The sequence below is a fragment of the Polypterus senegalus genome, chromosome 9, assembly GCF_016835505.1.
Source record: "Polypterus senegalus isolate Bchr_013 chromosome 9, ASM1683550v1, whole genome shotgun sequence".
Lineage (NCBI taxonomy): Eukaryota > Metazoa > Chordata > Cladistia > Polypteriformes > Polypteridae > Polypterus > Polypterus senegalus.
Genome location: NC_053162.1, coordinates 153,104,343 through 153,118,950, shown reverse-complemented (window position 1 = coordinate 153,118,950; position 14,608 = coordinate 153,104,343). Strand labels below are relative to the sequence as shown.

At 36.9% G+C, this 14,608-nt stretch overlaps 1 protein-coding gene across 2 annotated transcripts in view; it reads left to right on the top strand.

Annotated features, from left to right (window-relative positions):
* arhgap32b (Rho GTPase activating protein 32b) overlaps nucleotides 1-14,608 on the top strand; it is a 225,311-nt gene that overhangs the window by 152,744 nt on the left and 57,959 nt on the right. For both annotated transcript variants that reach the window (XM_039764045.1, XM_039764046.1), the window contains one exon: nucleotides 7,865-8,014. In XM_039764045.1, coding sequence (XP_039619979.1) covers nucleotides 7,865-8,014 — 150 coding nt within the window. The remainder of the gene's footprint in view (nucleotides 1-7,864; nucleotides 8,015-14,608) is intronic.

The following is a 14,608-nucleotide window of genomic DNA, read 5'->3' as shown; positions in this document are numbered from 1 at the left end:
GACTAAATAATCAACATGATGGGTTTTATGTTAATAGCTGGTTAGTGCACAGCAATGTCATCATTGTCACAGTGTGAAGCCTCTGGTTACTTTTTATAGCTGTAAGAAAAATGTTTCACACCACCAGTTATGAAATGTATCAGTTGAGTGAGAATGGTTATTTGTGGTGTATGTACTGTGGAGGTAGCTGTTTCAATTGCAAAGATAAATTAATGATTTTGTTTCTTACGAAAATAGCTTATTGACAGCAATGGCACTGATTGTTTGATGTGGTGGTGGTGGTAAAATGACAAGGAGAAATTTGCATTTGTTTAGATTACTCATTCACAGCAGTACAAAATACAAGCCAGGGTTCCTGAAAGCATAACAAAAGACTAGTCTGGTACCATTTCATAGCAATGAATACCATACAACAGGTTTACTCCCTTGCCTCATTTATGTCTATTTTTTTGTGTTTTTGTTTCCTCCTGTTATTGGGTGAGAAATAATGACTTACACATGTTAAAACATCAGTGTGCACCTTCATGTATCAAATGGACAAAAAAAGCTGCAGCTTGCCATCAATGCAGAGCTGCAAGGAGCATTGGGATTTGGTGTTTTTGGAGTCCTTTGTCAACAGTAGCGAACCAGAAAAGCTAGGTTCTGTTTGTTTATTTATTTATTTTTACTTCATGGAAATACAATGTTAAAATAAAATATGCTGTCACTGCTTTGTTAAATATAAAGCATGTCAACACTGAAGTCATTTGTCAACTGGAAAGTGGTTATTGGTTATGTTTGATCCTGACAACAGTCACAAAACCCTGTCATTACTCTGTTACCATGCTGCCAAGCAACATGTGGGCAGAATATTAAAAGTGCAAGTCCAAGTATGAAAGTTGATTATTATTATTATTACATTCCCAGACCTACTTAACCCATTTGAGTGCTGCTGGGTTCTAAATAGCTATTTTTGACAGCAGCATACATACCAAAGCATGCTGGCTTGCCAATCCATTGCACTCATGGACATATTCACACTCACACAGAGCTCATTGAGAATCACCAATTAACCTAGCTTTCATGTATTTTTGGGAATTGTTTATAATATTATTATGCGTGATGTTGCATCCTCACAGTGCAGGTTTGAAATCTTCACTCCATAAGTGGAGTTTGTCCATTCTTAACACCTCTATATAATTTGTTTTCTGTGAATGTAACACATTTCTTTCCACCTATCAAAATTGTTCATGTTGGGTTAATTTGCTACTCTACATTGGCCCTGTTACAGTATGTGTAAGCATGTCCTGTGATGGACTGACACACGCTGTCTAGAGTTCTGCCTTGTGCCTAATGGGGGTAAAAGCAACTATTGTATTCAAAGGTTTATTACTGTTAAGCCAACAGATACCTTTACAACTTTCAAAATATGAGGATACATTAAAATTTACGTATGTATATTTTAACAGCAGGCAGATAAATGACTTCTTCAGGGTCACACAGTGAGTTAGACATGTGAATTAACGTGTCTGTCTTGTGGTAGCAGGATAACTGGGCAGCAAACGAAGACTTCTCTTCAAAGAAAGATGAAAAAATATATATCAGGATGAGTTCACAGTATCTATCTGTCTGTCTATGTGAATTTCCCCTTGGGATTAATAAAGTATCTATCTATCTATCTATCTATCTATCTATCTATCTATCTATCTATCTATCTATCTATCTATCTATCTATATATCTATCTATCTATCTATCTATCTAATCTGTTCTTTCTCTCTCTCTACTAAAAACAGCTTAAACTAGAGTGAATGTGCTTTGTATACTCATTGTAGTTTACATCATCTTTATTTAACCCCTGCCTTCCTTTTTTCATACGCGCAATCATGTGTTCCTAAAGAAACCACAAACACATTCCTGGCTGTTCATGCTTTTACTGTTTAAGAGTCAGCTTGAAGACATGCACATTGTGTAATGAAGTGACGTGGTATTGTTCCACTTAGCTATCTTGTTATGAAATTTGTTGAAATAATAGGAATATAATAGGAAACCATATGTTTTAGCCAGCAAAAATTCTTTCCTGAATGCATTCCCTCATTTTACTGTTAGACATGTTATCTGGCAGCCACACATTTGAAGTTGGAGAAATCCTAATTCGTGGAGGTTTTCTCCAAAATGTGACTTTATTTTAGTGTGGAGGTATAAACAGCCAAGTACCACCTCTTTTATTTAGCTCTCACTTTTGTTTAAAGGGCATGCTGCAGTTGGTCTGGGTTTCTACACTTAGTGCCTGGACAGGTTAGGTGACTCAACTGAGGTAATGCTGAGAGTCGGCAACCTTGTGAATTAAAGTCCAGCACCTTTAACGTTAGGTGTCACCTTTGCAGATAGTAAATTCATATTGTAAGGAAATAAACAAACATGACTAGAATGAATGTTCTAGGCCTTATGGATTTATGGATCTATAAAATAAATCTCTGTTGTTGTAGACTAAGTATACTGCCTGGCCAATAAAAATGTCATACACTTTAATGTAAGATCACCTTTAGGTTTGATTGCAGCACATATCAGTCATGGCATTGTTTTGATGAACTTATGCAACATCTCAAAGTTAGTGTCATCCACAGTTGCATTCATTTTTCAATTAGATATTTAATTGACAATGAGAAAATCAAACCACCCGGTAAAGTCTTTTCCACCACATACCAGAGACTTTCAGTGGGGTTAAGTTCAGGACTCTGTGGTAGGCAATTAATGTGTAAAAATGATTCATTGTGCTTCTTGAACCACTTTCTCACAGTTTGAGCCTAATGAATCTTGGCATTGTTGTCCAGGAATATGCCCGTGCCATCAGAAAAGAAAAAAAATCAATTGATGGGATAAGCTGTTCATTCAGTTGATTCAGGAACTCAGTTGACTTTATTTTATTGCTACATAACGTTGCTGAACCTGGACCAGACCAATTGAAGGAACCCCAGATCATAACACTGTTTACAGAAAATGGTTCGTTGGGCACTCTGCATGACAGGTCCATCGCTTTTTGTGCTTCTCTTCTTACCCTGATGTGCCCATCGCTCTGGAATTGAGTTGAACTGGACTCGTCAGGTCACATGAGCTTTTTCCATTGCTCCACAGTCCAATCTCTATGGTTCCTATCAAACTGGTTATTTTTTCCAATTAGTGGTGGTTAGTGGTTATCCTTTGGCCACAGAGCTGTTTAGTCCCAATCCTAAAAGTTCTCGTCACCCTGTGCATGTGGAAATACTCATACTTTCACTATTAAACATAGCCGTGAGTTATTCACTTAATTTTCTACAATTTGACTTCAAGAGTTTTAGTGTTCACCATTCATGATCATTCATGATTTTCTTCTGACCACATTTCTTCCATGAAGTTAATGGTTACCACTATCCATTAATTTCAACAATCTACTTAGTTGTTTTTTCTTTGCTTGATGCCGGCCAATAATTAGCCTCTTCTGAAACGCAGTTACATCTTTTCCATGACCAAGAGAAATGTCTTCAGGCATGGTTGTTTAAGAAATGAGAAGATACACAGAGCATCAATTAAATTTTGAGGAATTATTGCCAGCTGAAACATATTAATCACTGCAATAACCACTGGCTTATAAATATTTATGTACTTATTTTAAACTCAATGACTTTTTTCTGGCCAGTCAGTGTATCACAGTTGCTAAGAGTAGTACTAGTTAACTTTTAATCAAGAAAAGGTTTTGAAACTTAAGGTGCATATAAAGTGACTAGATGTTCAGATACTTGTTTTCAGTGTTGTCAGCAATATACAGTCATATGAAAAAGTTTGGGAAACCCTCTTAATTCTTTGGATTTTTGTTTATCATTGGCTGAGCTTTTAAAGTAGCAACTTCCTTTTAATATATAACATGCCTTATGGAAACAGTAGTATTTCAACAGTGATATTAAGTTTATTGGATTAACAGTAAATATGCATCGTAACAAAATTAGACAGGTGCTTAAATTTGTGCACCCCAACAGAGATATTACATCAATACTTAGTTGAGCCTCCTTTTGCAAATATAACAGCCTCTAGACGCCTCCTATAGCCTTTGATGAGTGTCTGGATTCTGGGTGGAGGTATTTTTGACCATTCTTCCATACGAAATCTCCCCAGTTCAGTTAAATTTGATGGCTGCCGAGCATGGACAGCCTGCTTCAAATCATCCCATAGATTTTCAATGATATTCAAGTCAGGGGACTGTGATGGCCATTCCAGAACATTGTACTTCTCCCTCTGCATGAATGCCTTTGTAGATTTTTAACTGTGTTTTGGGTCATTGTCTTTTTGCAATATCCAACCCCTGCGTAACTTTAAATTTGTGACTGATGCTTAAACATTATCCTGAAGAATTTGTTGAATTCATCCGACCCTTGACTTTAACAAGGGCCCCAGTCCCTGAACTAGCCACACAGCCCCACAGTATGATGGAACCTCCACCAAATTTAACAGTAGGTAGTAGGTGTTTTTCTTTTAATGCAATGTCTTCTTCCACCATGCAAAGCGCTTTTTGTTATGACCAAATAACTCATTTTTTGTCTCATCAGTCCAAAGCACTTTGTTCCAAAATGAATCTGGCTTGTCTAAATGAGCATTTGCATACAACAAGCGACACTGTTTGTGGTGTGAGTGCAGAAAGGGTTTCTTTCTCATCACCCTGCCATACAAATGTTCTTTGTGCAAATTGCGCTGAATTGTAAAATGATGTACAGATACCAGGGGTGTGGAAATCAAATTTAGAAAATCCACTTGTCCGCCAGTTAAATTCACTTGCCCATAAACAAATAACAAAAGTGAAAAATAGTTTCTTTTTCCGATCTCTTTTATTGGTGCCAAAACTGCCTTCCATTTTAAAAAAGTTCTTTCAGGGAGTAGTATTTTGCCACCTTGCTCTAGAACATTATATAAATGATTCCCTTATTTTAACTCACTAATAAACAATGCCTTCATTATAGCTACACTAGTTTTGTTTCACATATTACAGTTACATAACAGAACACTGTCCTGATTCTTTTTCTGCCATGTTCTTCAGCTTTTGTCTTGCAACATCTTCTCCCCCCAAGAATCTTTACCATCTCAGACAGCATGGGCTGAATGCTGTTCATTTCTGCTTGTGCTGAACTTCATGGTTCTTGGTACTGGTACTGACGGCAAATTTGGCAAAAAACGGAGTCAGCGTCATCTGCATTTACCCACGGAACCTCTCTGAGCCATTGCGATTGAAAAGACCGTTTTCGTTTTTTATCATACTCACGGTCCCTTTCAGCTTTTGTATTTCTTTTCTTGTCCTCATTGTCAGCTTTTTCAGGGCCTGTTTTGCCAGTTTTCATTAAGAAACGATCCATTTCTCATCTGAGATGCTACTTGCTTCAGTTTCAGCAACACGCATATAGCGAGAAGAATGTGGTTACCGCAGTGCATTATGGGTTACACAGGTAATTCCTAATGACGTATTCGAAATTCCGCAAGATGGTACATTTCCAAAGAAGTAAATATTACCGATGTTGTCGGAAAAAAATAATTGCATCTAAGTGAAGATTTTTATAGATACTGTATCCCATAACATTTGGAAACCGTTAGAATGTTTTCTTCTTTATTTTTCAGAAACTGACAGTGCCAAACTAACTTCTCTAATCAAAAACGATCTATAGACAGCTAATCAGAATTGTTGTCACGCAATAAATTTCTTAACTCCTCAATATATCACAACCTACGTGAAATCGCAAATTTCAGGAAAGATTAACTGCCTAACAAGCTTTGTTATGTGGTGAAAACATTTGCATTGTAAGTAAAATGACCGCATTTTATATAGAAACAATGAATTTAATCAATAATATATAAAAGTTATTGATTATAATGAAAAAATCATCCGATTACATGGTAATGTCGGCATGAAAAAAAATGACCACATCTCCAAGCGTGTAAATAGTAGGGTAAAATGCTTATGTAAGACCGTAAGAGTGCTTCCCCTTTGAAAAATCAGCCGTAATTTTGTAAACAATATTGAGGACCAATCTGAGACATGAAGAACATGCCTAAGTAGACTGTTTCCGCACGAAGTACGTACCCAAATGTTTAAAATTTGAAAGTAGTGGTAAAAATGTGCCCTGCACAGCACATATAATTGTTCTTTCTCCAGAAAATTGCACTTGTCCGTGGACAACTGAAACCAGAAGAACACACTTGTCCGACGGTCAATTTACCCGTGTCGGACGAGTCGGGCATTGGATTTCCGCACCCCTGGATACACCATCTACGGCAAGATGTTCTTCCAGGTCTTTGGAGGTGATTTGTGTGTTGTCGTTAACCATTCTCACAATCCTGTGCATATGCCGCTCCTGTATTTTTCTTGGCCTGCCAGACCTGGGTTTAACAGCAACTGTGCCTGTGGCCTTCCATTTCCTGATTCCATTCCTTACAGTTGAAACTGACAGTTTAAACCTCTGAGATAGTTTTTTGTAGCCTTCCCCTAAACCATGTGACTGAACAATCTTTGTTTTCAGATCTTTTGAGAGTTGCTTTGAGGATCCCATGCTGTCACTCTTCAGAGGAGAGTCAAAGGGATACACAACTTGTAATTGACCACCTTAAATACCTTTTCTCATGATTGGACACACCTGTCTAAGAAGTTCAAGGCCTAACAAGCTAATCCAACCAATTTGGTGTTGCAAGTACAGTAATCAGTATTGAGCAGTTACATGCATTCAAATCAGCAAAATTACAAGGGGACCCAATTTTTTACACAGTCAGTTTTTCACATTTGATTAAATTTCATACAACTAAATTTTGCTTCACTAAAAATCTTTGTTTGGAAAACACCCCAGTACTCAGATGTTCCTAGGAAATGAAAGACTTACCACTGTTAACTTTCTGGTTGAAGTAGAGTAAATTATTATGCAGGCTGAGAGGGGGGTTCCCAAACTTTTTCATATGACTGTATATTCCTGCAGATATTTCTGATAGAAATTACTTCCCAGAAGTAATAAAAAGACAGAGGAGTTGAAACAAACCAGTCTACACCAATGTGTGATGAACTTGACCATGGCAATTGCAGTCTGTTGGGATTTGAGTATGAAAAGTAATAAAAATAGAGATTGTAATAATATCCACAATATCCAGAGGTTGTGCAGTGGTTTGTACTTCTCCATCTCATCTCCAATTCTTGGATTGATTTTATTTTATTTGCCAACTCTAAACTGGCCCACATGAGTGAGTGAGTGTGTGTGTGTGTGTGTGTGTTGATGGATGGACTGGCTCCATATGCGGTGGATTATTGTATTTCAGTCAGTGTTGTTATAACAGGGTCCTGCCTCCTGGGATCCCAGATTGATTAATTGGATTAGAAAACGGATGGATGACTTTTCTTAAAAAGTGTTACTATTACAGATTCCCATGACCTGTTACTGTCTTTTTATTTAAATATTTTATCCATGCAAGTATGAATGAAGTGATGGAGTGTTAAATAGAGGAGCATTTTGGCTGTAATTGTGACTCCAGCATCCATGCTTCAGGTGCACACAAATTCATTATATGTTATGTTATTATGAAACCAGTTTAATCCAGGGTTGCACAAGCTGGAGCAATCCCAGCCTTATTGGGTGCAAGGTGGGAAGCATACTAGACAAAATGGGGTACACCTACACATACTCACAGTGGAGCCAATTTAGAGACATCAAATTTCCTTAACTGCACTTATTCATATAATAAAGTAACATATTTGATAACCATTAATAATAGCCATTTTTTTGTGTTATCTGCATTGTCTGACAAAGTTTAATAGCAGATGTGAGATTAGTTTTCATTATATTTTCCTGAAACTGTGGTCGTGAGCATATTTTTCTTTGTTCCCAACAGTGTCTAAAAAGCACGGGAAGCTTATCACTTTCCTGCGCACATTCATGAAGTCTCGTCCCACGAAGCAGAAACTGAAGCAACGCGGGATTCTGAGGGAGCGGGTGTTCGGCTGTGACCTGGGCGAGCACCTTCTCAACTCTGGACATGACAGTAAGCTTTACTTCATTTTCTTTATAAATAAATCGCTCTCTCCTTTAATTATTTTTTTAATTGAGTGCACTTACATTTTATGGTAGTCCATATAACCTAAATGTGTAATCTGTGTTTAGTGGCTTGTTACAAAAGGCTAACTCTGTCTTTTTATTTTAGATAGTTGCTAAAGTCTGCTGGTCTGTCTGATAATGACAGCAGTATTTGTCTGTTTGTGCTCGTTTATTAGAGACAACTGCAGGAAGAGAACTGCCTTTTTAAACTTCATTTCCACATCTTCATCAATCTGCTAGTGTCTGTGGGCTTGTTAGAGACAGCAAGCTGAATTCAGCGGCCTTTCTTTAATTGTTTTTATCAACATGCTTCTGTGTTTCAATCTGTACAGGCTATTTTAGTGACACCTCTCTGAAGGTGATGGTCTTTAACGATTTCTTAGAGATTGCTCTCTGTTTATTTGCCTTTCAGTTTAGGTTCGTTAGTGTGAGGTTCATTGATTTGCTTGTCTGCGATGGCTTATTATAGAGACAGCCACCAAAATTCAGTGATCTTTGTGTAGTTACTTGTTACAGGCAGCTTTAGGAGTCTGTCTCTGCGGACTTATTAATGACAACATCATGAATCTCTGTGGCCGCTTGTTAAACAGAGCTACCAGAATTCAGTTGTGAGTCTCTCTTGACTTATAGATAACGTAGAAGTTTGGTAACTTTATTAATGTGTTGGTCCGTAATGACATCTTAGAGATGGCAAATTTAATTTGCCTTGCATAAGTTAGTAAGTAATGTTAATAAAGTACCTATCATAGACAAAAGTACTGAACAATACAATGTGGAATAAAATGAAATATCAAAGCAACATATAAAACAAGGACAGTTTGGGGGCGCTAAACAAATGCCTGTATAAACAGATGCATCGTAAATTGACACTTCACCAATTCAGTAGAATCTGTTGATCTTAACATCAGTGGAAGACTGTTTCCTAACCTTGCAACAATGGCCTGAAATTTGTGATCCCCATGCGTCTTCAGTCTGGTACAAGGAACCGAAATATAACTTGGCAGATCTTGGAGCACAGCCAGTGGTGTAGTTCTGAAGGAGGTTGGTGATATATTGAGGAGCTTGACCCCATAATAGCTTGTCAGATATAGTTACCAAGAAGTGTTTGCTTGTACTTGTTTTATCAACTTCATTAATTCATTAGTCTGTAATAGCTTATTAGAGATCAGAATTAAGGCTTAGTTCACAGTACTACATTTCCATTTAAAAATTGTGTTTTTTTTAATATCTCTGTCCACACAATCTTTTTCACATAGTTTATGTAACTATGTCCATCCATACTAAAATGACCAAAAATGCATTTGATGTAGTCATCGGCCTACATTTGGCAGGCACACAGCATAGACGTCTTACTAAAACTGACCGTCCTCAAAGGGATGGTAACGCTGCAGCCCACAGGATTTATCACAAAACTGTAGCAATCAGTAAATTTGCCTTTTGTGCATGCTTGCAGGAATCAAACTTTGAAACGCAATTTAGATGTATACAGGTACGCAACACAACAAGGACCATGAAAAGCAACTCTGAGCTTGATATGTTGCAATATGTGTTTCTTCTATGAAGGGTGACCAGTCAGGGAATGAGTGAGACAAGCAGGAGCCAAATAAGGGAAGGGCCACATAATAAGCACAAACAAATTAGAGCACAATTATATTCTGAGTTTTCCAAAAAAAAAAACAACAAACAAAAACCTGAGGCTGCGTTATTGGAAGTATAAGGCTCCAGAGAGCATTATCAAGGGTTGAAATGCTGGTGTAGTATAGACAAAAGGCAAAAATGGAGATTAATGTCTGCATTTTTAAAAGGAAACCAAAAAAAGAGAAAAAAAATGTATCTGAGATATCTGAAAAGATGTTGATATTTTGAAATACAGTAATCATGCTGATCATCAAATATCTGTAATGCATTTTTAAGAGATCACAAAATACATTTTCAGATATTGACAAATGTTCACAGTGCTTGCCATACTAGTTAAAATAAAAAGCGTTTACTTTTATTTTACATAATGTGTAAACTTTTGTAAAACCTGGCAGGATCTATTCACTAACATTCTCTTCCCTCTTTTCTACTCTTATTAAAGTTTTACTCTGGCTGTTGGCCTTCCCCTCTTTCTCTTGGGTGGGAGTTGAATTGAACTTGTTGCATTTAGCTTGATTGTATGGAATGTTACTTGCTTTTAATAAAATCAATAGTTAGTTAGGAAACATTATAGTGTGGGTTGGGCCTAAGTCTTTATAGACAGACAGACAGACAGACAATTAGAGTCAGCTACAGGAATCTATCTATGTGGGCAATATGGAGTCTGGTGCCAGAATTCAGATGCCTGTTTTGTAAAAGACAGGTGCTGGAGCTTGTTTGTCTTTGTGAACTTATTCATGGCAGCTTAATTTATTTACTTGTCTGTAATGGCTTACTAGAGACCGCTATCAGAAATCAGTTTTTTTTTTCTCCATAATGATGTTTTTAAGAAACCTACAGGAATCTGCCTGTGTGGTCTTCTTAGTGGCGGCCTGTACCATTTATTTGTCTGCTTGTAATGACATGCTACTAACACCTATAACAGTCAGACTTATCTGTAAGAGCATGTTGGAGATATTCAACTAAATCCAGGTATTCGCCTATACTTGCTAGCGACATCGTCATTAATCTGCTAGTTCATGATGGTTTGTTAAAGACAGCTACCTACTTCAGTTGTCTCTCTGTAGTGACTTGCTAGAAATGGCTACATGAATGCTGTACTTTGGTTTGGGCCTTTTGGCAGCTTCTAGGATTCATTTGTCTGCTTGTGAAGGTATACTAGAGACCGCTGTCACCATTTCTCTTGTCTGTTGTGGATTGTTGGCAATCTCCAACTGAATCAATGCAACTGCTTGAACTTGTTATCATCAGCTTCATTCATCTGGTAATGCAGTAAATAGTTGTTTGTTTGTGACAGCTACCAAAGTTCAGCTGTCTGTCTCTAGTGACCTGTGTTACAGTATTTACATTTACAAGAATCTGCCAGAGTGGGCTTTTTGGGGACAGCTTAGACAATTTAGTTGTATTTTTGCAGCGACTTGTTAGACACAGCTACTAGGATCTGTGTATGTGAGCTTGTTAGGATCAGCTTCATTTATTTTCTTGTTTTTAATGACTAATTAGGAAGAGCTACCAGAATGCAATTCTAAAGTTCTGCAGTGACTTGTTAGAAAGAGTTATACCAGAATTATTTTGTATTTTTGTAATAACTTGTTCTCCACAACTACATTTGTGTGTGTCCATAAGGTGGTATTTTGACAACCTTAGTAATTTTTTCAGTCTGTAATAAGGAAGAGATAGCTACAAAAATCTTTATTGTATCAGGGTGGCTCATTTGTTAGGGGCGGCTGATTAAACCTTTATATAATTTTTTAACACTTTATTTTGTCCTTTAATGGCTTGTAAGAGACTAAATTGTCTGTCTGTAATAACTTGTTTTCACACTTACCTGTTTATCTGTGTCTAAAATATTTAAAGATCTTCCTAATATTGTAGGAGATGTAAGAGACATGTGATGACCCGTAGGATATATGTACCATAATGCAGTTGTCCTCAGGAATCAGACTTTTTTCATTTTAATTCAGTTTAATTTACTTTAAATGGTCTGTTTGTTAACTTTATTGCAGAGTCTCATAGCTGATTCAGGGCACGTTTCCCTACATGTTGTACTTGTATAACTGTGTAAGTGACAAATAAAGGACCTTGAATTGTCATTATGGGTCGGCTAGAGACAGCTCCAAGAATTAACTTATCTGTGGCGTACTGTTAAAGACAGCTACTGGAATCTGTCTCTGTGGACTTGTTAGTCGCCTGTAACCGCTTGTTCGACAAACCTATAAGACTTCAGCTGTGTGTGTCTTTGTTGACTTACAGCTTCAGTTATGTCTATGCTGCAGTATTTTGCTAACTTCATAATACATCTAAATAAATTGTATATGATAACTTGTAAGATACAGTTACCAGACTGTCTGTACTTGTTAGTAACAGCTTCATTAATTTGCTGGTCTGTCATGGCTCCATGAGAGCTGTGTTGGCTTGTTAGGCCCAGCTACCAGAATCCTTTGTTTGTGTACACCGACTCGTGAAAGGAAGCTGCAGGAATCCACTTGTCTCTCTGGTCTTGTTTGAGAAAGCCTCCGAAACATACTGAATCTGTAGTCTCTTGTTAGGAAGTGCTATGTGAATCCAGGATTGCTTGTCCGTCAGAGGTGGTTTTCCACTGTCAAATCACTTTCTTTTCTTCTCCGTCATACTGTAGTATTTATAAATTGAAAACCATGTTGCTTTGTTGGTTAGCCTTGTTTTTATCGTTAGCAATGCAGTCATGACTCTGATAATGCCCTTCAACATTGCTATGCAAGTTTGGTATAACTGTTTAGCTGTAAATATCATATCAATACAAACAATAGTATGCAGTTTGACACAACACATGGACCTGCTATAAACTAAGTAATATAATTCAGTACTATTTGACTTTCATGCATTAAAAAAGTCATGTTCTTAAACTTGAGTAATATTGCAAAAACTAAAATCAAATGCATTATTGATTAATTGTACACAGAGTCACGTGTCTTTATCTGTCAAAATGCTTGTCAACGCTCTGCTATTCAAATTAATTAAACAGCAAACATTCACCTCTCCAGACAACGAAAGGGCAGCTTCTTTCTCCTTCATTCACAGCACTGCCAAGCAGATACAAGACAAGCTGTGGCTTTTGTCTTCTCTCCCTTTTCTTATATTCCCAAATTTAAACGTATGTTGTCAAATGGGCTTAATCTAAAGCAGACTCAATTCAGAGCCACGATTGACTTACTTATTACACACACTTCACATAGATGTCCATACAGAGAAATTACCTTTAAGATACATATATATGGACATAAATTCACATTTCCTGTGCCTTTTGCATGTGCAGCACATCTCCTGTTCCTTTTATATGCACAGATTTGTATGTTTCAGGATAGGGTAGGGGTCTCCAACTCCTAGTGCCCAGAACTTGTCACAACACTCTGTGTCTACACTCATTGAAGAGAACTATATAAACATTACCTGAATCAAACTGATCTACAAAAAATATAAACATTTAAGATGGTGATGCAGGCCTAGAGATAAACTCTGGTGAAGTTCTGAAGAAGACAAAAGGAAGTATTCAGTCTTGCTGAGATGAGACCTTCAAAGTTTAGTCTACTGTACAAAACACTTTTTAAGCATGTTGCACAGAATCATCCAGCAGAAACAGACTAATTAATGTCAATTTATTTATAGAGCACATTTTAAAACAACATCAGTAAGGTTGTAGCCAAAGTGCTTTACGATAAAATATGCAATAAGCATAAATAAAATAAATAGATTAAAAAGTACAATAAAAACACAAAACAAACCAATAGTAAATTGAAACAAACAAATGACTATGAGGAAGGAGCCATCGGTATCACTTCTGTCAGGTCACAGAAAGCTAGAGAATAGAAATAAAATAGAAATGGAATAGAAAAATTAAGTCACTATAATTTTTCAGGTTCCTCTGGGATGTTATGGCCCATAGTGTTAAAAGCAGTAGTGAGACCCGGGAGAGAAGAGTGTTGACAAATATTTAAAAATATAATTTAGGAAGAAGTACTTCCGGCGGCTAGGTTTGGAATCCAGACAGACTCTAAATGTGCAGCAGCTGGGGAAGCAGCCTGTTTAGTCCACAGAAGCCAGACATTTGCAGTTTGACTGCTGACATTTAACAGTGCTCTCAAAAAAAAATGATCCCAGCCAATGTGTACACATGCTGTTGAATATTTGGGGAATCTGCATACAAACAGATGTATATTGATGTCTGTGTTAAGTTAAAGGTGCATGCTTATCTATCGACACGTATGCATGCCTATTCAGTTATGAAGAAAAAGGCTGAAGTGTGTTTAACACGAGTTCCATTTCAAATGCATTGACATGTAAAATATATTGCAAATCATGTAAAAATGTGTTTGTATATTCGCAAAAATACAGTGTGTTTATGTGCATGTTATGTATATATAAAATATGTATGTACAAAAGCAGTGGTTTGGGTTACTAACTGGTAGCTCCATTTACTGTAAAAGTCAAATAAATTGAAAAGAAAAACATACTCATAGGTCCAAACAAAAATGTAATCCTGAGGGAAAGCTAACCTTAGTAAACAGCAACTTCTGAGGTTCTCTAGGTCCTTTATAGTCACAACCTAGAGGAAGGCAGAGCCAGTGTGTGTATATAATGTGTGTGTGTATATATAAGTATCTACATATGCCACACTCATATATATTTTAGGCCTGGGAAAGTTGACACATTCATTTTTGCGATTGATTTGGCCTGTTTAACTCGTTAAAAAATCTTGAGGTCAACGCCTCAGGCAGTTCTTTGGTCAAGGTGGCATTTTTATGTTCTTTTTTTTAACATTATGAAACAATAATACACATAAGCTAAGTGTGTACCTAAAGAATCACATACACATCCAGTACCATGTTTAAAGTTTTATGAAATAAAATTTTCATTTAAAGGTTTA